This window comes from Rhipicephalus microplus, chromosome X (genome assembly GCF_043290135.1).
Source record: "Rhipicephalus microplus isolate Deutch F79 chromosome X, USDA_Rmic, whole genome shotgun sequence".
Classification (NCBI taxonomy): domain Eukaryota; kingdom Metazoa; phylum Arthropoda; class Arachnida; order Ixodida; family Ixodidae; genus Rhipicephalus; species Rhipicephalus microplus.
Window position 1 is genome coordinate 7,115,275 of NC_134710.1, and position 24,879 is coordinate 7,140,153.

Sequence of the window (24,879 nt, forward strand, 5' to 3'; positions counted from 1 at the left end):
TGGATATGTAGTGGATATATGTTAATTTTCTTGATCTAATCCAGTTTTTTTGTTTTCTTAATCTGTAAAGCTATAGAAAATGTTTTGGGAACGTTATCAAAAAGTTTTGTCTTAAGTTTGCGTGTTTGAGAAAGAAAGCTATTAATGTAATAGGGAGTCCGCCGCCGCTGCGATGTCTCCTGCTCGGCGGACCAGGCTTACTGGCCATCCATCATGCAGTATTACCTCCAAATCTTGTAGAGTTGGGATAGTGTGTCCGTGAGAAACCTCCTAGGGATCCTTGAAAGCTTTTGAACAGGGCTATCAAAACGTGTTCCAACCTCGTGAATGCTCCTATTCAACCATATGCGCTTAACTTCCAGAGTTCTTCGATCATACCAATCGTGAAATGTTTCATTCTGAAATTGGGTTCTGAAATTCAGAGGATAGCAAATCAACATATAGCATGGAAGTAAGGATAGAAAACACACAGCCGCGATCGCTACAGTTTTTGCTGTCAGTGTGCTACTGACCACAGCAAAAATGAGGAAAACTCACGAAATGTGATAAGGTTATGCGGCCCTAGTGCCATCTACAGTGGAGTGTAAGTGAATGTAAACACCCTGTTTGTGCCTGTGGAGGGGAATGGATCATCCAACAGCGGCCTCTACTGACTTGTTCCATGTAAAAGTGCTGTTCTGATTGATTTGGGCCTATGGCATGTCTCCATGTGAATGCATTGCACCTGTGGGTCATCATCTCCTCTAAGAACTTTGGTCAAGTTCCATTGTGACACACGTATGGTTAGGCTAAACAGTGATTTGTAACGTCGAGTATTTATTTCTTTTTCTCCTCTACTTATCCATGGAAGCTATACATGTTGGATAACATTGGAACACTTTTGCTAATTTCATACAGCACTTTCAATACACCTTCAGTTGTTTCACACCAACTGACTGCAATCATACTTATTGAACATTGCTACAGGATTTTTTATGCTGCCCTTCTGACCTTGTAATGCATGCAAATTCGTGTCTGCTACCAACTGCACACTTTATGCATTCAGTAAACCATGTTGCTTAAAAATAGAAGTAGCTTACTGTTTGCTTATGAGTGTGGCATCAGTGAAAAATCTGGAATTGGTCTTGCACTGTTGGCGTCGTGTTAGCACGAATGACATTGGAAACAAACGTAGGAATGAAGGTAGTGTGAGGATGCTACAGCTTTTTGGGCCTGCAAGATATGCAATATGCTGGAATATTGGCTCAAATGCTGAGAAAAGAGGTGCAGTCTTAGAACATGATGCTTTACAGCTAAAAGAGAAATTTCCGCTCCTACTTTTAGCTGATAGTGTCATAAAAATAATCATTACACACAAGCTGCACAATTTCAAACTGCTTCAGGGCCTTAGAAAGGACAGTTTTGTGGGCCTCAAACTGAGCCAGCACATTCTGCTGAAGGCCTGGTAAGAGTTGAATTACTCGTTTTGGGAATAAGGTGGCAAGGACTGACCAACTAAGTGGCTTTGTTCGGAGTGCTACTTATATGACCAAGAAAGTTGGGCACTTGCATGATTGCATAGGTGCTTCTACATTGTAGAGAAAGGGCTTCGGAATAGGCTGATGCTTTAGTCGCTTTTGGTGACTTTAGGTTGCACCAGACGGTTTCGGGATGATCTTGCAATACATGGTTGTCTGAACTAGTAATGATTGCGTTGACATGCGGCAGAATTGTCAGCAATAAAGCGAGAAAGCTTTCAGAGATGCAAAACTTTGTCATGGGCCTTTTCAAAATCTATAAAACTTCGATGTTTGTATCAAGACATCTTGTTCATAAATAGTGCTAAATAGAGATCACCTTTAAGGTCGACACAGATGATGGACAATACTGCTTTTTCGGTCCATGGCTTTGCCTTTGTGTGACCCTCAACTTCAAGTTTGGGGAATCCTTAGCTGGTTTGGGGACCACAAGGGCCAGCAATGTTGAAAACATTTTAATGGGCCGCCTGTCACCATTCTTGGCTTTGGATAGTGCACTTGGAGAAGTGGGGCACCAACAAGGCCAGTTTTTTAGTCTTTTTTCTCAGTTGAGTACACCCGGGGCTCTTCAAACATGTGGTTTCTCATTGAAGACGACAATATTTGGGGTTAGAGCTGGGTCTTTTCCCTCTTGTTTGGAACTGCACGAGTGTATAGCGAAAGCGGACTGAGCACTCGTGTTCTGTCTCTAAACTCGGCCATTCGCGGATCAGTCCTTGTCTACACATGGGAACCTGCTGGTTAGGCTGACAAAGGGGACTACATATTCCATTAATTTAGACATATCCTGGTGAGAGTGACTTGCTACTATGTAATTATGAGTAGCCTTTGCTTCAAACGGGAATAACCGTGTGCAATGTTGCTGCAAGAATGACATTTGCATGTGGGAGTTTTCACATATTAGGTGCAAACCATTATATTGTATCCTTTTCATCATGCTGGTTATGAAAGTGACTACCGTAAAATCCTGAGCAAGCACTCCCTTCCTTTGCTGCTCCTTTCTTTTTTTCCCCATCCTGTTCTCTGCTAGAAAATCTTGCAGCAGTGCTTCCCAGGAACCCAGCCATGTTCTGAAGTCTTTAGATGCATGTGCGATTTCTCAGTACATTTACAGTGTTCTGCTTGAGGTTGCACAAATTAGAGCTTTCATAAATTATCAGAGCACTTTAAGGTCTTCCCACCCCTTTGTCAAAACCCAGGATTCCCTTCTGCTCGGTGAAAGCAATAACTGCATGAGTATTCCACAAAGTATTTCATTGGGGTGCATTCTTCTTAGGGCCTCATTCATTTTGACTTTTGATGCGTGATCTTTTTTGTCCGATCAATTATCCCTGTGAGGTGTGGGGCTTGCACTTGCTCGGGATTTTATGATACAGGTTTTAAAGTATTCCAATTTAGGGGGGACATTTTTGCATTATGTTGGCTGGTAATGGCATTTCATGAAAATGTTTTTGATAAAGTGCTAGACCTTAAGGCAAATGTGAGGTGAAGGTAGGGTTTAAAGGTGAAACTGACATCTATCTATACGCAAACATTGATATTGGGCGCAAAAATATACTATGGTGCCAAGAACTAAAGAGTGGCCACGGTCGGCACGACAAGCATGCGCAAATTTGCATTTTTTTTAGTCCCACGTAGCCTTGGAAGCACAGCGTAAGCGGATTCCCCGCTTTGTGGGAAGCAACACAGCATTCTTGCAGCCGCATGCAGCCACAATATTTCTGTTATGATTGCAGGCAAACGCGAGAGTCACATGCACGTGCGTGCCTCATTAAGAGTTGTAACTATGTATTGGTAAAATTTCACACGAGGAAAAAGTTTTTCTGCAACAGGATCCTAATATTTATTGCGAAAATTCTGCGCGGTTGTCACACGGTGCACGTATTCAATTGCCATCGAGCCACACATAGGTGAAAATTATGAATGATTGGCTCAGTTCCACAGCTTCTACAAACAGGTGAATCATGACATTATAAATAATGCGATTTTGACTGGGCTCAATTACCATAACAAAGGCAGAACGTGCCAGCTGTATTATTTTGTGCCCTTGATCGAGCCGGTGTGAGGTACGTCTTGTGCACCGTAATCTAAGCGGCAATTTGATATTTCAATAAAAATACCAGTGTCCAGTTTTTTTACAGCTTCATTAATAAGCTTTGTGACATTCAATGGCAGCTTTTAGAAAATGAATCACTTTTCGAAGCTGACCGCATTTTCGCCTTTAGATCAAAACAGCATTGAGAATAAGTGACAGTTGCTGTGGGCCCATTTTACAGACGCATATGCAAGGAACCATGTAAGCTGAAGTCGCGGACGGCAGGGGCGTAGCCAGAAACTTCTTTCCAGAGGGGGCACCACATTGATTAGAATTGGGAAGCCAGGCAGGGAGATGAGGTTGACGGTTATTTCGTGCGCTATATGCCATGAAAAAATACTTAAGGAAGGGGGGAGAGGGGGAGACAGCGGCTTGGTGTGCTACACCACTGGCGGGCAAAACCCGTGTTGTCCGGTACCCACATAGAGATGGGCACCCAGGGAGAGGGGTGAGGGGGTGGCACAGACTGCGGTAAAAGTTACCTTGGTGAGAGAAGTACTAGCTTTAGCAGACTGGAGCGGCACACGTATGATGTAAGAAAGAAGGTTTCGTCAAACGCGCTGGCCGAGCATGCAGAAGCAACTGGCCAGGAAATTGACCAGAATCAGTCAGTCACTCAGTTTATTTTCTTTAAAGACCCCTGTGGGGGTCTTTAAAGAAAATAAACATAAGGCGTGGGGTCAACATGTTCACATAACAAATGAAATAAGTATTGCATGGGTTACAATTCTGTACATTTCTTCGTATTGTAACAAAACATACATATCAATTGACACACGCAAACTTTATTGAATACAAAAATATACTCGGAGACTATTTGGTAGAAGATGGTCAGCTACGTGTTGTGCAAATAATGCTGGGTTAAATTAAAGGAGCACTGACATCATACTCATGCCAAGATTTTTGCGTCAGCGAGTAGCTATAGACCCCGTAGCAGCGATTCGTGACCTAAAATGCAACTGAAGGCGGAATAACTATCACTTTTATTGATTTATATCACTGGTATCTAGCACTATACAAAACCGGCCGGCAATCTCGCCATTTCTAGCGCTGGGAGCACCAGCAGTGGTGCTACCTCGCTGTCACCTTCAGATCACGCCACAGCTGACGACTTCTCCACAGAAAAGAGTGACGTCAGGCTCAGCTGCTCTGCAAACATTTCGTCTGCTAGGCGGACACATTCAATCATGCCTTGTCATCTGCATTGCTGTTGTCGCCGTACAAAGTGTCAACTAGGGCTCAATACGACAGTCCGGAGCATTAAATCCCCGCGATTCATGACGTCGCGAATTATTTTTGCTTCGATTGACCTTTTGCAGAGCAGTGATTCCGAAATAGACGCCGTTCCAAGCAGCACTGCAGAGGGGCCCGAGGATGCACGCTTCAGCCATGTTCGCTCGTGTGTCTCAGTTAGCTATATTGGTGTGTTTTGGTGTGCAAAGCATTGAGGTATACGCAGAGGGGTCGATGCAATATAGCTATCGCGAATGAGCATCAGCGGAAAAATAGAACACGTTTCCTGCTTGCCAGGTTCTTTTTTGCGCCTTCAAGTGGCCCCACCTATCCAGCCTCTCTTAGTATTGCCACTTTTACGGGGACGCAAAGTCTACAGATGAGCTAAAATTCAACGATACCTGCGTATTACTTGTTAGCGATGATATCTGACTATTCGCTGTTCCACATTTGATAGCTTGTGGTCGTGTTGATGTGTAACACATGCGTGATATGAAAAAGTCACCTTCATTGCACTTTTTCCGTGCTTCAAACTAGACGACTGCAACTCACCTGCAACTCGCAATGACTACCCGACATGCTGACCGACAAGCACACGTTTAATCATGCTTTTTTCTTTTGCCGTTCTTTTAAATCATTCAATCCAATGCCACGAAGATCAAACGCGACAAGTGAGTGCGTTACTGCGCTTCCGCGCTAGTCGGCACCACGATAAGTACACTCGGATCGTACACATCATCACTACTAGCGTATTGTCACTCAGGATGGTATTTGTGAAATGTGTCACACCGAACACATTGCACTAGTGTCGATGTCGCAGGGCCGTCTATTTTTTTGTTTTTTCTCCTTACCTTTTCTACACTGTTTGACATCGAGATAAAATAACTTCCACGTGATAGATGCCGTTCAAATTTGGCCAAAAAGACCTATGCATACCAAGCGATCGAATGATGGGCACATCTCGATCTTGAAATTCGATGTCCAGTGCTCCTTTAAATTAACAAAAATTAAGGGAAAGAACTGGACTTCGGGGCTTTATCTTGACGCTCTGACAGTTCAGACGATGGCGCACATTCTTAAATGTAATGACGGCAACTTCCTCCACATGTACGTTGTATTTTAACATATACATAATCGTTCTGTTTGCACATTTTTTTTCTTGTGAACAAGGCTCTAGTGCGGCAACTGAAACATTCTGCTTTTATGTGAACGATCGCGGTCGGTGCTCATTTAACCCTATGGGCTTGAATTAACAATCACAACAACTTGGAAAGGTACAGGTGAGAGTGGCCAGGACTGTGGCATCGTGTATGTAGCGTGCTGTGGCTCGCCGCCAATAACTTTTATTGCAGCTTTCTGGATTGTGTAGTCTGTAGAAGTCCGCACACGTAAAGTGGAAGCAAAACAATGCTGCAAAACACTGCTAAGTCGCAGTTAAAAGCAACACATCCAATTGTCAGGTTTTCTTCGCCAGAGCGAGACAAAATCATTTGATCCAGCTCTGCACTTCACCGCGATTGCAGCAACTGCTTCCTCAAGTAGTGGGCCTCGCCTCCAATAATGAATCTAGATATAACGAAACATACGTTATAGCAAATTAAATGAAAAATAGTCTTGCAATAGATATATTGTTAGGAATATATCCTTATAACAAATGTTCAGATATAATGAGCTTATTTTTATGTAAGATGCAACTTTGTTAAAGTGAGGTTTAAGCGTATTTGTACCACGAATGTCCGCAAAATAGAAGCTTCTTAGTTTCATACTGGTCTAGGGTAATCGCCAGGTTCCATGTTACATGGGCTTTGAGTTTTTGGTTATTTGCCCTTGAACTGCAAGATGCCTGGCATAGGCAGAGTTTCAAATCCGAACCAAGATTAATCTTGTGTTGACAAGAAAGCTTCAGCAACCAAGAAATTCACAGCTTTCATATGGGTGGATGGCAATTGCGTATGCAGTGATAGTCTACGTTGACTTGTGTAATTTGTAAAAAAAAAAAAAAGCTGCGGAGTTCTAGCGGTTTGTATCATTACATCTTTATCTAAAATTTCGGTTATAATGTGAGTTGCTCTCGATCTCCAAGCCGTGATCTTTCACGCGTATGAAATGGGGCACTCTTTCCTACATGAAGCCAGCACAGAGAAAGTTTTATAAAGAGAGTGGCATGCATGCATAGAAATTACTCTATGGAGAATGGATGCCACTTTTTATTATGCTGCATTTTTCTTGACATTGTGATATACTCTTGTAAACTTGCATACAGAATGGAAACTTTTAGATTAAAAAACAGCACAAGGTGAGCATCAACATCAATTCAGAATAATGGGGTGCCTATTTTGTTAGTGTAGCTGTTTTGCTGTGCTCCGTCACACAATTTGTTACACCGATTGTTTGTAGTCCCTTTATTACCCTGTAGGACATACTGTGGGGAGGCTACTGCGAATAGAGGCCACGCACATATGGCGTCTATGTGAGTTGATAGGCTGTTCTATGCTATAGTGTGCTATGAATAATGCCCTTGGCAGCAGCGCTGTTTCTAAAGACCTGCCGTCTTTTTTCTGTCTTCCTGGTGAGTCTTTGCAGGTGTATCCTTCAGCTGCTGCGCACCTCCACTTTTTGAAGGCACCCCATCATGCCTGAGTCGGACACCTTAGCTTTGACACCCTTTCCCCACTTCCCTCAAATCATCTTGTACCCTGATTTAGTAATGCAAGTTGTGCAACACAATTTGGAAATGGGCTGTTTACCTTCATGTGTTTCATTTTTAGCAGACAGGCGGAAGATATTTTGTTCCGTTCGTAAGAATTTCTAGTAAGTGATAGTCGTCTGCATGCCAAAGCTGATAATGATTTTACTGATTGAGACCTTTAACGTTGTACCTTAGCCCACGTGCTAGCTACTGTGTAGTGTTATTTGTGTTTGGCCTCGTGTCTTGATTGCCATGTTTTTCTCTTTTTTGTGTCTTTTTTACACCATTTAGTCGAGAGAGGGCGTGCGGTGCTTCTCATGGTGTTGACACGATGCATTGCGAATGTGACAAATGGAGAGCGGGCGGTAATGGCCACCTTCAGTCTGCTCTCTTTTCTTCGCCTCTTTCTTGTTTTTCCAGGTGATACCTTGCTTCATCAGGGTTGCAAAATCCCAAGCAAGTGCTTTGCTTGCTGCTGTGAAAAGCAAAAAGCATGCTCTGTTTGACTGTTTTCATGAGCAGCTACCTGCTTGGGATTTAATACAAGTGAGGAGAGGCTGACCTCTGTTCGATTCGCTCTCTAGTTTGCGCGTTTAAATATGCATGCCATGAAACAGCTGTCTCATTGACCAGTCCTCAAAGTTTAAAAAGCACGTCATAATTATCACAACTTACTGCTGTTACATCAAAAGCTTAGTTTTACTACACGTCAGTTTGCTCACAACTGCACAATTTATGCATTCTTTCTGCTGGTGTTGTACCGAACAAAAATCAAGATGCAAGTTAAACCTCTTAAGTCATGTTTAAACAATGCTGCGCAGTGAAGTGGTTGTAAAGGAAAAGGTCATATTGAATCCGCTGTGCTGATATTTGCGTGTGGCGTCATGCATTCAAACATTCTGAAAAAGACAACCTTTTGAAGAAACGTTTTAATCTGGCATCATCAAATGCATCATATTTACCTTCCAAAGTGGCTGGCCTTGTGAACCGGTATTCTGTGAGCCAGTATCACAACTGCTAGGCAGACAAAGGTTGTTCATCTGCTAACAATGGCATTGAAACAATGTGAGCCGGTATCACAACTGCTGGGCCAGTCGAGGGGGTTCATGCACTAACAATGATGTTTGAAGAGCTGGGTAAACCAGTTTGACAAGCACAAGCTTTAAAGTAGTACTAATACTAGTTTTTATTTGAGCCAGTGGTTAAATAAGGCATCAGCTTCTTTAGAGCGCAATAAATGTGCCTGTTAAGTATAAATACCTTCTGTGCGTAGCATTGTTATGGAAAACTGGGTGTATCGCTAAAACTAAAGGTAGTGGTCACATGGTATCAGGCATTACTGATTTGGTAAAATGTTATGATGCTGCTGCTGCAGCGACACATCACACTTGAACTTTCAGAGTACACCATCAGGCTAGGTGACATTGTCACTTTTGCGATCATGCCTGAATATGGTTCCAGCAATGATATCTATAGCAGTTTAAGGTCCACTCTAGAGCAACAGGAAGTAGTTGGTACAGATTCGTGGTTGTATTTCTACTTTAGTTTGTCACTTCTATAGAGATTGCATGCGCTAGAAAACAATTTTCGTTTTTTCAACCACACATAACTTTCTGGCCTTTGACAATCTCAACAGGTTTTCCTGAGTGCCGCCCTCCCCTCTTCCGAATCACTCTATTCCCACACAAGCGCTGCACTTGCGAACACAGTGGCCTAGGGCTTGTCACGTGTGGCTAGCTCCGTTTGCTAATTGCAAAAATTTCAATGTATGCATAGGAAGAGTCTTAAAGGGATCGACAACTGCCCAAAACATGGAAACAGATGACTCTACAGATGGAAAGATTGTGCGTTGCATTGACTCAAACCAACCCTGACTTTTTTTTTGTGAAAGGGGGATTTATGTTTTCATTTTCTGATTGAAAGTTACAAAGAATGAGCTGTGGCGCCTCTGATGGCAAAAACATGAATGAACCGATGTGCCCAGCCATATGACTATTGATTGCTGTACATGCCGGCAATTTTTTTATTATTGAATTATTGTTAATTTTTTTGTATTAAAAGATATTACTTTGTAAATTATAGGCCTGTGTTAGCAGTATGCATCGATATGGGGCTGTCTACTCGTGGCATTATGATGCCAGGCTCATCAGTGCATCTTGAGTAACTTTTCAGCATTCTCACGCAACCGTGCACGCAGTGTCCAGTTTGCTAAGATGTTGAAGTGACGTGGTTTTGCTACCAGCAGTATGTCTCAGAAATGATGTACACTGCTACTTGGCACAGCCGTGCATATTCGTAATGACAATTTCGGTGACTTGGCTTGGCTCTTTTATCGAGAGAGTAACAGCGCCAGGACAAGCCACCCACACAGGCACACACAACGTGGTACAAACACAGGGAATGTGTTTAATGCCACATCATTTCATTGTAATAGCTTATTATTATCAAAAATGGTTGAAAAACTCAAAAGTGGTTAAAGGGACATTAAAAAGAAACAATGACTTGGTATAGATTCACAAACTGCACTGTGAAAACTCATGCCATATATTTGCCGATCATAAGTTCATTATTAGTGGAGAAAAAAATCAAGATTGAAGTTTCATTTTTAAATTTTGTGCAGACATCAGCGTGTGTGACGTCAGAAATTTCAAAATGTATTTTTTGGTATTTTTGGGACATTGGCTCGATAAAAATTTGTGAAACTTTGTAGGCTAGAACTGTGGCACCCACAGATGACAATGTGCTTTATTTTTATCCATTAGAAGCTACATAGGACCACACAATTGGATTCAGAAATTCCGAGAAGGACTGGCGCATCGCTTATCAGCGTTGCTGGAGGAAAGGTACATATAAAGCTTTGCAGATCAAGAAATGCTGCTTGTAAAATAACTACATGTTTTTGGGGTTAACTGCTGCAGCTACAAACACTGCGAAGGGTGAGCTTTCTGTTGCGCTGTAGAAAAATGGATCGAGAAAAATCAGTTGTCAGTCCCTTTGATGCTACTGCCTTTCTCTTTACTGGCTCCTAGCTTGTGGATGTGGTGTGTAACAGTACCGTTAAGTCTAAAATGAAATGCAAACGTTTTTATTTATTTCATTCAATTGGGTGTTGATGGGGACTGAAGGTAATAGGGTTGCATTCATTCCGATCGTTTGCAGAATCCAGTTTTGAGAGTCCTTGGGATAAGCCGATGCGACATCGTTGCATTCTCTGGTCTGCTGTAGCTGTTACTCTGCTTGTGTCGGCTATGTCTCATGGAAGAGAAAAGTGTCTGTAATTACTTGGTCCTTCTGTATAGTCAACCAGTTGTTTCATGCCGCATAAGGTACTCCTTCAGCTAGTACAGCATTTGACTAGGCTAGTTCTTCTGTTCACTCGCCAATGTAGATTTACAGGTAAGGTGTCACACTGCCAAGTTTCAGGGTTTGAATCGTTGCAGCTGTGACTGCATTTCGATGGGGTAGTGACCTTGTGCGTTTTTAAGTAGGTTAAGGTGACTTCTGTCGCAGTGTTTATGATCGTTTTGGCATGGAGTACATCAAGACATCATAATTCATTAATGACTGCATGTCAGTAGTGTGTGATACCACATGGCCACCACCACCACCACCAGCTGACCAACAATGGGGTTTGAGGTCACTTCAATAAATATTGCATGCCGAGGGACACAGTGGCTTTATGCCCTGCTGAAAAGGCTGTGGGTTGTGCGCAGATGCTAGTGGCAGTGCTGGAGAGGCCAAGGAAGAGGTGGCAGCGCAGCAAGAGCAGATGGGTCCTGTGCTGGCGGGGCCAGGAGCCCTCAAGGCCACGCCTCCACTCATTGGCTTTGGCCTCATGAAGCTGACACCCGAGCAGCTGGAGATGGTTACGCGTGCCAAGAAGTTTGCCATGGAGCAGAGTATCAAGAGTGTGCTTATGAAGCAGACCATTGCACACCAGCAGCAGGTTGGTGTGCAGCCCTCCCTGTTTGCTCAGATTCTTTGAAGCGTATGTGTATACTATCAAAGCTCCGTTAATTAACATGAGAAACAAATGGCATGGCTATAAGTAGTGCTTAACTGCATACAATTTTTGCTTCACTGCCTAACACTTTTGGAACTGTGAAAAATGTGTTGTTTTTTAGTAGTCCAGGAAAAAGCTTCGTCCTGCCACAGAAATAGACTTGCACTAAGGTGCAGGGTATCAAATGATGAAGGAAAAATTGTTCTTTCCAACAGTATTCACTTCAACACTACAAAACTGTGCGAAAAAGCAACAAGAAACAGAATAGCATTCAATACTCCTAAGTTATTCACTTCAAACTGATTCATTTGGAATATTAGAAAATTAGCAAATAAAAATGTAACGACAAAAGAATTCATAAAAGCATCACTAGTACTTTACCCTAGGTAGAAAAAAAAAATTTAACCATACACTTTCAATACAAGCCCCTCATAGAATAATACTGCAAATGTAATTTCTTTAAGTACAAAGGTTATTTATTGGCTTGTGTGAATATTCGAATGCTTTGAATATTCAAACAAATATTACTGTATTCAAATTCATTTAGACATGAATTTAAGTTGTTGAAAGTTCAAAATAATCAAAATGATCGATTAAATGTTATTCCACACCTAGTCCCCTATAAATGTGCTATATAGGTGTTAACCCCCATATTCTAGAACGTCCCTTCACTCAACGCTTCACCTTCACTTGAGAAAGCTGATGGGAGCGCCGTCTCTAGGCACGAGAAGTCACTGCATATGAGCAATAATCTACTGCGATTCTTGAGTAGCGCAGGGTCATTTTGAGCCGAGCTTTGGTGCAGTGCTCAACTCTGGCAAGTGAAGGGTAAAAGTCGAGTCAAGGAGCGTTTGTGAATACGGGGATAAGCCGCGAAAACGCCTATCCAGGTCAAATCTACGCCTTCATGAAGCCTCGCATTAAAGGGACACTAAAGGCAACTAGTAAGTCGACGTTGATTGTTTAAATGGTGGTCCAGACACCTTGTAGTGTTAGTTTTGTGACAAGGAAGGGCCTATTTTAAATTAAATCACGTGCTAGTGGCCCGCATCGAGTTAGTGCACTTCAAATTACCCGCCTCAAGAAGCGGACTCGCGCCATTCCCCGTAGTAACGTCCGTGTTTCTTTTTTTCATGAATCAAACAGAAACGAACAAGCAGCATTTTATTGGGTTTTTGATGCTCAGAAGATTTTTTATTTAGTGCAGCTAGATCAATTAATAGTGATTGATTGTAGGCGGTTTGTCTGACGTCATCAGGATCATTTTGAGAATGTCCTGCTGTGGCGCACGCATTCTTGTGCATTTACCTCAATGTCTCGGTAAGTGGGGTACTGCTGTTAATAATGTTGTCGTTTTAGATGTCATACATTGAGCTTTCACTCCGACGTAAATTGTTATTTAACTTTATAGTGCCTTTAAGGTTAAATGAACAGATTATTCTAACACCAATTCATGATAAAAGCTTGTTATACTGGCAGTGTGGCCAAGTACGAAAGGTTTTTGTGATGTTTAGCGGTTGAATAGTTGCATTGTGGGTGACGGGATATTGGGGGGTTTTGAAGCCTAGCCAGGTTTTTTTTTTTTTTTTCCGGCTTTTTTAAGAAAAACATGCCTTCACTAAGGTAACTGCAGACGCGCAAAACTGTTTTGACCCAACTGAAGGGATTGCATGGAAAAAATCACTCCGGCAACGAAAAAAAAAGTATGAAAAGCCCTTAGGTATAGATCATCTAACATACCCGGAAACAAATATTTCAATCTTCTCCTTTATTGAACGCCACCAACAAGATTTGAAAGAAATAAGGCAATCTTTCACACACAATCGAATGCTGGAAACTATATACACGCACGCACACACCATGCAAAAGCAAAGGACCACGTGAGCCCAAATTACCTTGGTTTTCTTCTATTCACTGTGGCTCACATGTGAGATATTCGCTAAAAACTGCATGATTTTGCTATAAGTTTGTTTACCACTTTAATCTTGGGTAATTTAATAGTTGTATACTGTATCCTTTCGTATTCGTCTTGGTCTTGCACTGTGTGTACATGCATGTCTCTCTTAGTACGTGACCGCCTAGTTTTATTACTCACTCAGCAGCTGAACGGACGGATGGATGGATTCAGGGTTTACCAATAAAGCCCTCCAAAGCTTTGCCCCACTCATCGTCATTCACTCTGTGGATATGCTGTGATTTTTTCCTCCACGCTCTGCTCCTTGTATGTTCTGCGTCCCCATCCTCTTTCCTAACGCCTTCGTCACAGTCTCTCTGTTTCCGGTGTACCTCCTTTAAGAAGGGATGCGGGTCTTAAAACAGTAAAAAATGGTCAACAAATCGATTTTTCGCAAAGCCTATTTTTGGGGCGTTGTACTTCGGGGCGTTTGTACGCCTTCATAGCTGCTTGCAGAAGTCGCAGGACTGAATTTCTTTTTCACGATCGACGGCTTCGGCTTACGGGCACCAAATTGCTGCAATGTCTTCAGTTTCTTTCTTGAACGACCGCCCCTTCATGATTGCACATTGTAATCGATTTCAGCCGATATTGACAACAACATTTTTCTTCGTTTACGAATGCCAAATTCTTATCACAGCGAGATGTGATCCCCAAACTGTTATCCTCGCAGGAGCGTCTGAGCATGTAGGCGTTCCGTGTGTGGCAACACCACGGACCCAAGCCAACGGGGTGTTTCGATCTCCTCTCACGCTTCGCCGTGCGTGGCTTAGCCGTGTTTGGAAAAAAGGGGATCTTGGGGGTTGAGCTGATCCTGGGTGTTTAGACCTTTAAGGACCCCCGGCAAAGGCAACACACCCCTTCGGCCCCAGCTTCACGTAGACTGCACCCCTGGGCTGACCCACCCAGGGGAAACTGGCAGTCGCCTTTTTCCAATCTCTTTCTCTCCCGACATCTTCGTCTTTTTCTCACATCTTTTTATCTGTCCTGTGAACTTCTTTTTTCCATTTACTTCCGAATTTCCTGGCGGCGAGGGTTAACCTTGTATAGATATTGAACCTTTGGTAAATCATTAGGTTATATCGGAGATGCATGGTTGGCGTCTCCAAGCGTTTGTGATTCAACCTTCTAGCGTCCCCTTGTTGGACTCGGTGGTGGGTGGTCACCATCGCCGCCGAAATATACTCTCCCTATGGCAAACGCTTTTCCCCCTTTTTTCTGATTGCTCCCTCAAAAGGTGATGCATCGATGAAGCAATCACCCTAACCAAACCAAGGCAGAGCTGCCCAAAATATCATGTCATTCATAGTAAAAATGAACAGAAGAAAGCCCGAGCGATTTCACCATTCCTAGTATTGAAAACTCTTAACAGAAGAAATTGGCCCAGGTCACAAAATCGCAAAGATTGAAAGTGGCAGCCTCTTTTTGGAAGTTCGAGACAAAGCCCAATACGACAAACTATCGAAAATTGTTGTTTCAGTGGGTCCACACAGGTCTATGAATATAGTCCGTGGTTTAATTTCTGATGATGAACTTTCGAGTTGGGTGAAAGCGAACTATTAGAAGGATGACAAGAGGAGAACATTGTGAAGGTACAGAGAATAATGATCAGGCGTGACAACAAACGAATTCCTACAAAACACATAATTACCTTTCGAACCAACAAACTATCTGAATTCATTGAAACTGGTTATTGCAAGCCCCGTGTCCGACCCTACATACCCAATCCCTGTCGTTTCAAGTGTCAGCGCTTTGGACATGGATCGCAAAGTTGCAGAGGGCACTTTACTTGTGCAAAATGCTCATCCATTGAACACTCGTCCTACAAATGTGCTTCAGCAGCGCATCGTGCTGACTGTGAAGATCATCCTGCTTACTCGTGATCCTGCCCCTTGTGCAAGAAGGAAAAGAAAATAATAGCACTGAAAATAATTCAACTTGTCCTTCCAAGATGCATGTAAGCATTTCACACTACACAACCCGTATTATCCCTCCTTCTCTGATGCGATGTGCCGGGGCTGTGCCACTTGTTTCCACACCGGCAAATTTCACACAAGTGTGTGGCGGCGGTCGTGCCATCAGCACCCCCGGCTGGAGTATCCTGTGCTGATCCGCCACCTGACAAACAGGGCTGGCAGACTCTCGTGTCTGCTGGACCCAGGACCACTGTGAGCAAAGTTCGGTCCAAAAGTTCCGTGAACATGCCTTCCGAGCAGGCACTATCCAACACCTCACAAGATGTAATGGATACAAGTTCCACTCCTCCAGCGTCTCATATGCCGAAGGAAAGTCGCAGCTCTTTGGAGCGCACCAGAAAAAAAAAATGCATTACAGGGCCCCCAAAATGGTCTGTAATCTAAGGGAACACTTTTTGTACACACAGCACCACACAATTTTAAAATTACACAAATACTACAGTGGAGCGTCTGAGGACTACTGAGGAACCTCGACGATATCCAGTAACTTTTACGCAAACATACACTGAAAGTGCTGTGTGTGCAAGAAACACACTTACAATTAAAACACACTAACTTTCTACGCAATCACGTTATCTTTCAAAAGGATCGAGATAATGTGTCGCGTCATCCGGTGGTGTTGCCATTTTAGTTAGTCAAAGAATAGCCTGCATACATTTACCACTTCAAACATCTCTTGAAGCAGTAGCTGTCCGAGCTGTCATTTTCAACAAACTAGTAAAAATTTGCAGTATTTACATACCTGCACACCATCAACTGAACAAACACGAATTCCAGTCACTAATCAATGAACTTCCAGAACCCTTTCTCATCCTAGCGGACCTTAATGCACATAGTAGCCTATGGGGTGACTCTCACTACAATGTGCGAGGCCACCTACCTAATTGAACAGTTACTTTTCTCTTCTGGTGCATGTCTCCTAAATCGAAAGGACCCAGCATACTATAGCCTCGCTAACAATACCTACTTATCGGTGGACCTCAGCATTGTCTCTCCATCGCTTCGACATTTACTCACATAAAAAGTCATAAATAATCCATACGGAAGTGACCATATTCCTTTAATATTCAGTACAACAATACAGTCAACTGCCGATTCCCGATAATTCGGAGATCTTCGCAGCACCGCCATGAGCCCCATAGAATCAATGTATAAGAAAGTCTGAAATTTCGTTCGCTCGAACCCCCGGGAGTCCAATTTCCCGGACCTTTTGACGCGACGGAAGGTCGGAAACCACCACTGACCTCCAGTGGAAACCACCACAACTGCGTCACACGCGATTACTATCGCATAAATGAGCACGCCGGTCTACTGTGGCGGCATCTGTTGCTTGGACTCGTTGATCATTAGCAGAGAAACACACACGGCCTCTGAGATTCCTAACACTGGCCGTGTTTATTGTGCAAGGGTGCTTCGCTTACAATTGAAACTATCCACCCAGAAACTTTTTGGCGCCAATAAAGTTCCTTTCGCTTTAGCGCTTGTGCTCGTGCGTGCCACTCTGGCTTCCCGCGCAGCGCTTTTGCGAAGCGTTTCACCACTTTGAACTAGAACTAACCGTCACACATCGATTTGGTCTGGCCACGCTGGCTATCTTGAATGTTTACCAGCGACACCTCAGGAGTACCCGAGGCACCGTTGCCTGCCGTCGCGCCGTTTTGTTTACGCAGCCCACATGGTGTTTGGCTAGCCTAGTGCGTGGTTGTGCGATCGTGTGAAGTGTGCTCTGCAACGCTAAGCCTAGGTGCTTCGACGCTCGTCAGCAAACTCCTTTGTTCACATCGTGAGTATTTCGCTTGCCTGCGATGGCCCCCACTCCGGCTTCGTCATCCTCGCCAATGGCATCGAAGTGTGAAAAACAGTACCGTCGGTTAACGATGGAGAAGAAAGCCGCCATTCTTAAGTTAGTGAAGAGTAGGCTGAAGTGAGCAAGAATTTCGGCATTTCCAAGTGAACAGTTTCCGATTTCCTGAGGAACGAAGGCAAGATCTTGTAAGTGGACGAAAAATCGTCTGGTGCCCAAAAGATGAATGCAAGCCAAGGTCTTCATCTAAAGCTTGAGAACGCTCTCGTCGTGTGGCTTAATTCAATGATTGCCAAGCGGCTGCCAGTCTCGAGCTGCATCTTGAAACAAAAAGCGGAAACTCTCGCGCTTCGAGTGGACATCACTGATTTTAAGTTCAGTGATGGATGGCTGAGAAACATTAAGCATCAGAATGACCTCAAGTTGAAGATGTGTGGCGAAAGCGATGCCGTCGACAGTGCAGTTATTGCGCTGTACCGCAGTGGAAAACTCCAGTCTTTGTTGCAGTAGTTCTCTGCTGACATTTTCAACTGCGCCGAAACTGGCTTGTTTTACAAGCTGCTGCCGGAAAGAACACTCGCTTTTGTTGATGACGCATGCCATGGTGGCAAGCATAGCAAAGAACGGCTGACCGTTGTCACAGGTCTCGTTAATTCGGGAGGCGATCGCCGGGCTAATTCCAAGGACCGAAGTATTGGCCCCCCGAACCGCACCACGAAAGCGTGGACAATTCAGAAGTGGTCCTATTTGGCGCGCCAGCAGACGCCGGCTGTGGCCCAAAGAACAAGTCAGAGCCAAAAGCTGGTAAACAAAACAAAATTATATTCTCAATTATGGCAGATCAAAACGATACACAAGTATGCATACTTGACAATAGTTGAATACAATATGTCACCAATCAAACAATGTACTACACAGTACAATCAGCCACACTCGAAACAACGGACATAGACAACAATACGCACTACAATGCAGTCGCATGCATTGAACAACCAAGACACTTAAAGACTAAAGAGTTAGAAAACTTATTCAGTCCAAAAATCTTGGAACAAAAGTCTGAATGATACTCTTCCGAGAATCACTCACTCAAAGTCCAGCGTAGTTGTCGTTCCGCTGCCCCCGAAGTTTCTCTTTCAGGAAACCTCGCGTCTTCAATTGGCCACTCTTCAAGCTTCAAACTTCTTCGCCGGAAACACGTCGGCTTCACACGCAGCTGTTGCCACGCTTCTTCGCTCGATAGCGGTAGACACACGCTCTTGCTTGTAGCTCGAGCCTTCACCCCTCAGGTGGAAATCCTCTTCTTCTCCTGCTTTGTCACTACGGACAAAACCTTCGCCGACTACACGGCGGAATACCCTACGCGCTCTGGCGCTAACTTCCGTCTTCTCCTGATCTCTCATCTCGGCTGCTCGATTAAATACCTTCCGCGCGAGATTCCAGAAAGTTCTCATCATTTCGTCGGCGCGATGCGCAGCGAAGGCCGGGGGAAAGGGCGAGACGATACGGGGGCCGTCCGCGACGGATGACTCAACCTGGCATCACCACGCCCCTTTCCATCGAGAAATTTCGAGGGCTTGCTCGGCCGCCGATGTGGGGTGAGGAGGTTCGTCGGCGAACCTACGCTTCCGAGGGGAGAGGGGCGCGTGCCCGGGGAGGGGAGTCTTTGGATGCTTGTTTTCTTTTTCTTTATCGTTGACCTCGCGGCATCACTCCGGCGTTTCGTCGCAAGAATTTGGCGGCGCGCCCTTTTTTGAGCGCTCGTTTTGTGACACCGTTCTTGTTGGCAGCAACATGTCTGACAGCGAGAAACTTCCTTTGTTAGTAATAGGGAAGTCCAAGAGCCCGAGGTGTTTTAAAAGGGCAAAGCTGCCTGTGTTATACGAAGCCAACAAAAAGGCATGGGTAACGCAGCAGTTGTTTGAGCAGTGTTTTGTTACGTCCGCAGGAAGGACAGGAAGTTTGAACAACAGAACAGACGTGTTCTGCTCTTCGTTGACAACTGCGCTGCTCATGGTCACATCAATAACTTGAAGGCTATCCAGCTGGAATTCATGCTGCCCAACACGACTGCGATCCTCCAACCGACAGACCAAGGCATTATCCGTAATCTGAAACTTTTGTACCGTTCACGTATACTCAACCGTATGTTGCTGTGCTCGGAAAACGAGAAAGGCTACAGCGTTGACTACTGTCTTCTGTCTGAATGCTTGCGGACGCATGGAAGGCAGTAACGCAAGACATGCTTCACAACTGCTTTCACCACGTGGGCTTCGTACTCGTCACAGAGGCAGCAGACTTGCCTGAAGAAAGCGACAGCGTGACTGACTTGTGCCCCCTCATGGACAATATTATCAACAACCTCCGCTCTGCTGGAAGCCCATGGAAATAACTTTTGAGTGGTTCGTCGACGCTGACAACGAGCTCGACTTCTGCGCAGAGCTAACCGACGATCAGTCAGGTTATGGCCGATTCAGATGACTTCGATGTCGAAAATGAGGAACCAAGGCCTGCGTCACCTACGACCGCCAAATTGGTGCTTGCGTTGATGACATTGGTGTACAGTGATGACATGACCCTTGCTCAGATCAAGGCTAATGTAATCACATGCAAGCGGAACGCCGTTCAAACAAGGATCAAGTTTTTCAAGCCACGGCAGCTCTAACACCGGCTGGCCTGACGCACCTGCTGTCGGCTGCATGCTTTTTTTTTAACGGCTTTTTTCAGAGCCACCCCACTGATGCTTTGGCAGAGTTCCTGAAGTCTGGTGCTTTGACCTTGACCCTCTTGATCTCAGAAATATCAATGAAATGGTGCGTTTTTTGCTTTCATTGAAAATTATCAGTAAAATAATGCATGTTTTTTTGCTTGCATTCATTTCTTTCGGACGGTTTTTCGCTCCCTAGAGGGTCCGAAAAATCGGCAGTTGACTGTAGATAATGCAGGTCCTCCACAGGGTCCCAGATGGTAGATGGACAAGGTGGACTGGGAAAAATTTCGGAATGCTACCAACCTAAGTTGGTGATACGATTCTCGATTGTTGTGCCAAGCTGCACCTAAACTGTGAAATTTGCTGAAATTGTGCCACGCTGCGCCAAAATGCTCAGCCAGCCTCAAATTTACTCAGTCGCGCTAATTTCGGCCACAAATTCAGGCCATGTCGCCTACCTCCAGTTTGCCCCATCAGTCAAGGCGTGCAGACGCTACCATATTTACTTGTGTAATGAACACACTTTTTTTTTTTATAGAAAAATCAGAGCAAAGTTGGGGGATGCATTCATGCGGGGTAAATTTAACACTTTTTCTGGGGGGAAGAAAAAATGTGGCAATGCAAAAAAATGTGAAGTCTCTTAGCCTTTCTCAATTGACATACGCGTACGCTGTTTGGAAATAATTTCTTGGTTGCACTTGAGTCATTTTCGGTGGCTGACGGTACTAACTTCTGCAAGCTTTCCCCGGGACGCCCGCGCACGCTACAAAAACTTTTTGCGACTATCTTTTCTCGCAATTGTTCAACCGCAACAGTGATATCTGCTGTGACCTCGAAGGGGGCCCAAAAGCATGCGCCACGATGCTACGACACACTTTGTCAACTTCGCAACAACCTCGCACAACGACCGTGACGACGCTGCTACTATTGTAGCAAGTAACCAACATTGCAGCAAGCTACCCCCAAAGCATCAAAACGAACCGCCGATGACAAGATTAATGACAAAATACGGCCGCTGCCTCACTTCTACATGAGAAATTCCTTTACGCGAGGACAACAAGCGAAGCGAGAATCGGGGGTTCTACCGTGCTGCAGAAATCGTCACAATGTTTTCTGGACAAGTGATTTTTTCTGGTTTTCCAGAAACCTGTGACGCAATAGGGGTGAATGACACTTCGCGACAGCAAATCTTGTCGTCGTTCGAGAATCGCGTGCACGTAGTTGGGCTTTTTGAAACTGCCCGCGTCGTTCACAAAACTGCAAAACGAGCAGTTTTGTGACCTTCGCTCGCTGTGTGCTTATCAGCTGCGATGTCTCTGCACTTGCACTGTTCTCGAATCTCGCTGTGACGCACAGATAAGACGGGGGACGTGCCGCACTCAGATAGAAAGGAAAACAATACAGCACGGCAATGGGCGAAGAGGGAGAGGGATCGAGCCAAGGTCGGTCAGCAAAATAATAATAATAAACGAACGAGATCCAACGGGTGAGAAGGTGTCTGTTAGCGGGACTGAAGCGGATGAATGTAGGGGGTGCGTTTATTATGCGGAGGTAGGGGTGGGGAATCGAAATTTCGATGACAGAAGTTGGGGGTGCGTTTATTATGTGAGTGCGTTCATTACGCGAGTAAATACGGTATTATGCCTAGAATATTCTAGGCACCTGCCCTACACTCTCAAGACGCGATCGACCAGATATAGTAACAACGCGGCGCGCCCGTCAGTCCGCCATCCACGGTTGATACCGATTGTCGGGGACCACGGAACTTCAAGACAGAAATGCTAATTTCCTAGCCTAAAAACGTGACTATGCTTGTTAGGAACTAAAGCTGGAAGTGTATGCTGCGTTTTCCTCGCGCAAACAAGCTTGACGTACTGCAAGTACCAGTGTTGCCGGTGACCACGTCGATTACCTTAGCAGTGGCACTTTTATTTTTGTCTTGAAGTTGCATCGTCGTGGCCAAGGTCCTGGCGATAAATATCCGGTAGTGTCACTGTACAAACGGGCGTGCATCATGGTTGCTTTACCTGGTCGAACGCACCTTCCAAGTGAGCCGAAGCGGCACCTAACACCCACGGGGAAAAAAAAATAAATAAGGGCGGGAAGTGAGGCTAAGGGGGGTGTGTAGCGGTTAGAAAATTTCTTGTCCTTGGTTTTAACTGTGCAGAGAATGCTGCTTAAGCCACTTTCGCTGCAGTACACCGGTGACCTGCAGAAAAGCGATTTGGAAGGGGCTGTTGGCGAGTGTCACGGGACACTGCACATTTTGTTCAGTTATTCATGCCTTTGTACGCTGAATAATTTAGAGTACCAGTATAATCACTGACATCGAAATAAGTTACTCGCAATCATTTGGAGCAGTGTATGACATTTCTGCTTCCCTAAAAAACAAACTAAATTGCTGGCCAGTTTGTTTTCCTCGGTTTTACGAATCTTCCGAATTTCAAAGTTTTATGCAACAACATGTCCTCAAAGGACATGTTGTTGTGTGCTGGGTGCCAGGGCACCATGAAATTGCTGGAAACCTGGTGGCGGACCAGCTAGTTGCGTCTGCACACGACCTCGCACCCGCCAGTACACCCTTGGCCGTCCCTGCACTTGGCATGAAACCTTTCCTACGATGAGAGCTCAGGGCGTGCTGGCAGTGCCTATGGGATAGGCAAACAAAAAACAAGCTACATGTTATCAAACCAATACTGTGAAACTGGCCACCAGTATCCAGCTCACACTACACACTAGTAATACTTACAAGGCTATAGATAGGACAGGACACACACACTCTGCACATTCATACCTTTTGTCTGGTGGTGACCAACTCATCTGTGAGAGGTGTGGAGATCCACTTACAGTTCTCCACAGCCTAGTTCAGTGTAGCGATTTAGATGCTCTAAGGAAAAAAAAAACACTTTTTTTATTGTCCTACTGACACCAGCTCCCACTACATATTGTCATGCTCATCAGTAGGGATCCGCTTATTAAACTTCAACCACTTTTTACATTTTTAAAAGATGTACATAGTTTTCACCCCATATTCCGAGATGATCTGTACCTCGACCTCTGTACAGAGGTCGCGGCTGTGGTGGCCCTCAACACCAACACTGTCATTTATTTCAGCTCCACGTGTTTCATGTCACCGCCATGATTTTAATATTCTTGAGGTTCAGCCCACTTCAGGGCACGGAATTTTAGGCTCATTTACAGCCGTGCAACGCTATCATTGCTCATATCCTGTTCACATTACTAAGGTACCATTGCTTTTCGCTCATCATCATTCATGACGCTCTTTGGCCATCACATGGCCTTGGCGCGAATAAACACCATTTATCATCATCATCCCCAAATTGTTATCGCAGCGTGATGCGATCCTGAAACCATGCCACGACGAGTTGCAAACGTGTGAAGCAAGCAACCTGTAAGTGCTGTCAGCGTATAGAGCAGAGGACCTTTGCGCCAACTACTACAAGCAACCGCACCGGAGACCGATTCGGAGCCACCGTAGTCACGTGGCTCGCGCCGTGAATCTGAAACTGTCGTGATACCTTTGAGTTTTCTAAAATTAACTAGAGGATACTCTGGTGCTGGCACCGTTCAGCGACCATGGGAATTATGGGTACTGTGTGGATTTGCCTAGTCTTCGTGCTTGCGGGCAACAAACGCACTTGTGGCTTCGTTTATTCCTGTGTTGTGGTTTTGTTTCGAAGGGAAGAACAAAGAGTTGTTTCACTTCGTGACCCTACTTGAAGTGGTAAGCCTAAAAGATTGGGATGTTGAAGCGTAACTGCCGAACATTAGCCGATTTTTGTTTTGTGACAAAGCAGCTTCAAGCCACGCAAAGCCAGAACGAATGTAAAGTACGAAGACTAGGAAAATCTATGTCATACCTATAATTCCCATGCTTGCTGAAGCGCTATACGTTGCAGCTTCCATAGACACTAGCGCCAGAGTTTCCTCTAGTGTATATTTAGGAAACATTGTGCCCTTGACCTTTTGCTTGCTGTACGCTTGCTCTTGCCTGGTTCAGCCAGGGGAGGCGGCAGATTTGGAGATGAAAAATCGTGCTATCCATAGAAACAAAAATTGCCGCGCTAGTTTACGTGATTGTGGAGATATCACGGCTCAAAAAACGTTGTTTTTTCATCATTTCTGAGAAATTCATCGCCACCTTCACTTCGATAAAAATTTATTAAAGGGACACTAAAGGCAACTATTAAGTTGATGTTGATTGTTGAAATAGCTGCCCAGAAACCTCATAGTCTTACTTTTGTGCGAAGGAAGGGCCTATTTTGAAATAAAATCACGTTTTAGTCGTCCGCATGGGGTTAGCGCACTTCAAATTACCCTCCTCAAGAAGCGGACCGACCGGACCGATTCACGTCGCTGTTATCGTGTACAACGTTGCCCAGCTTTACTGCGCTAGTAGCAGCAGACCCAAAGCAGCTGGAGCCACAGCAGCAACAATGGCCATCGATCAATTTCTCACCATTGCCTTCGAGATTGCAGATGGTTTTTTTGTTTGTTTCAACTGCGCCCCGCTAGATAACACTATCTGTCCTACGTAACCACGTTAAAATTGAATTTTCAACCACTCACGCCATTCTTCAGAGTAATGTGCTGCCGTTCTTTTTTCCATGAACCAAGCAGAAACGAACAAGCAGCATTTTATTGCATCTTTTGATGTACGGAAGGTTCTTTATTTAATGCATTTAGATCGATTACTAGTGATTGATTGTAGGCGGTCCATCTGATGTCATCAAAATCATTTTGAAAATGTCCTACTATCATTTTGAAAATGTCCTACTGCGGCACTTGTGATATTGTGCATTTACTCTAATTTCTCGGTAAGTAGGCCACTGTTGTTGATAATATTTAGTTTTAAATGTTGTCATACATTGAGCTTTTAT

At 44.4% G+C, this 24,879-nt stretch overlaps 1 protein-coding gene across 7 annotated transcripts in view; it reads left to right on the forward strand.

Moving 5' to 3' along the window:
- hfp (Poly(U)-binding-splicing factor hfp) overlaps nucleotides 1-24,879 on the forward strand; it is a 117,685-nt gene that overhangs the window by 15,109 nt on the left and 77,697 nt on the right. For 3 of the 7 annotated variants that reach the window (XM_075881758.1, XM_075881757.1, XM_075881759.1), the window contains 2 exons: nucleotides 7,826-7,899; nucleotides 11,248-11,480. In XM_075881758.1, coding sequence (XP_075737873.1) covers nucleotides 7,866-7,899; nucleotides 11,248-11,480 — 267 coding nt within the window. In that variant the 5' untranslated portion in view covers nucleotides 7,826-7,865. The other 4 variants (XM_075881755.1, XM_075881761.1, XM_075881760.1 and 1 more) reach the window with 4 other exon arrangements.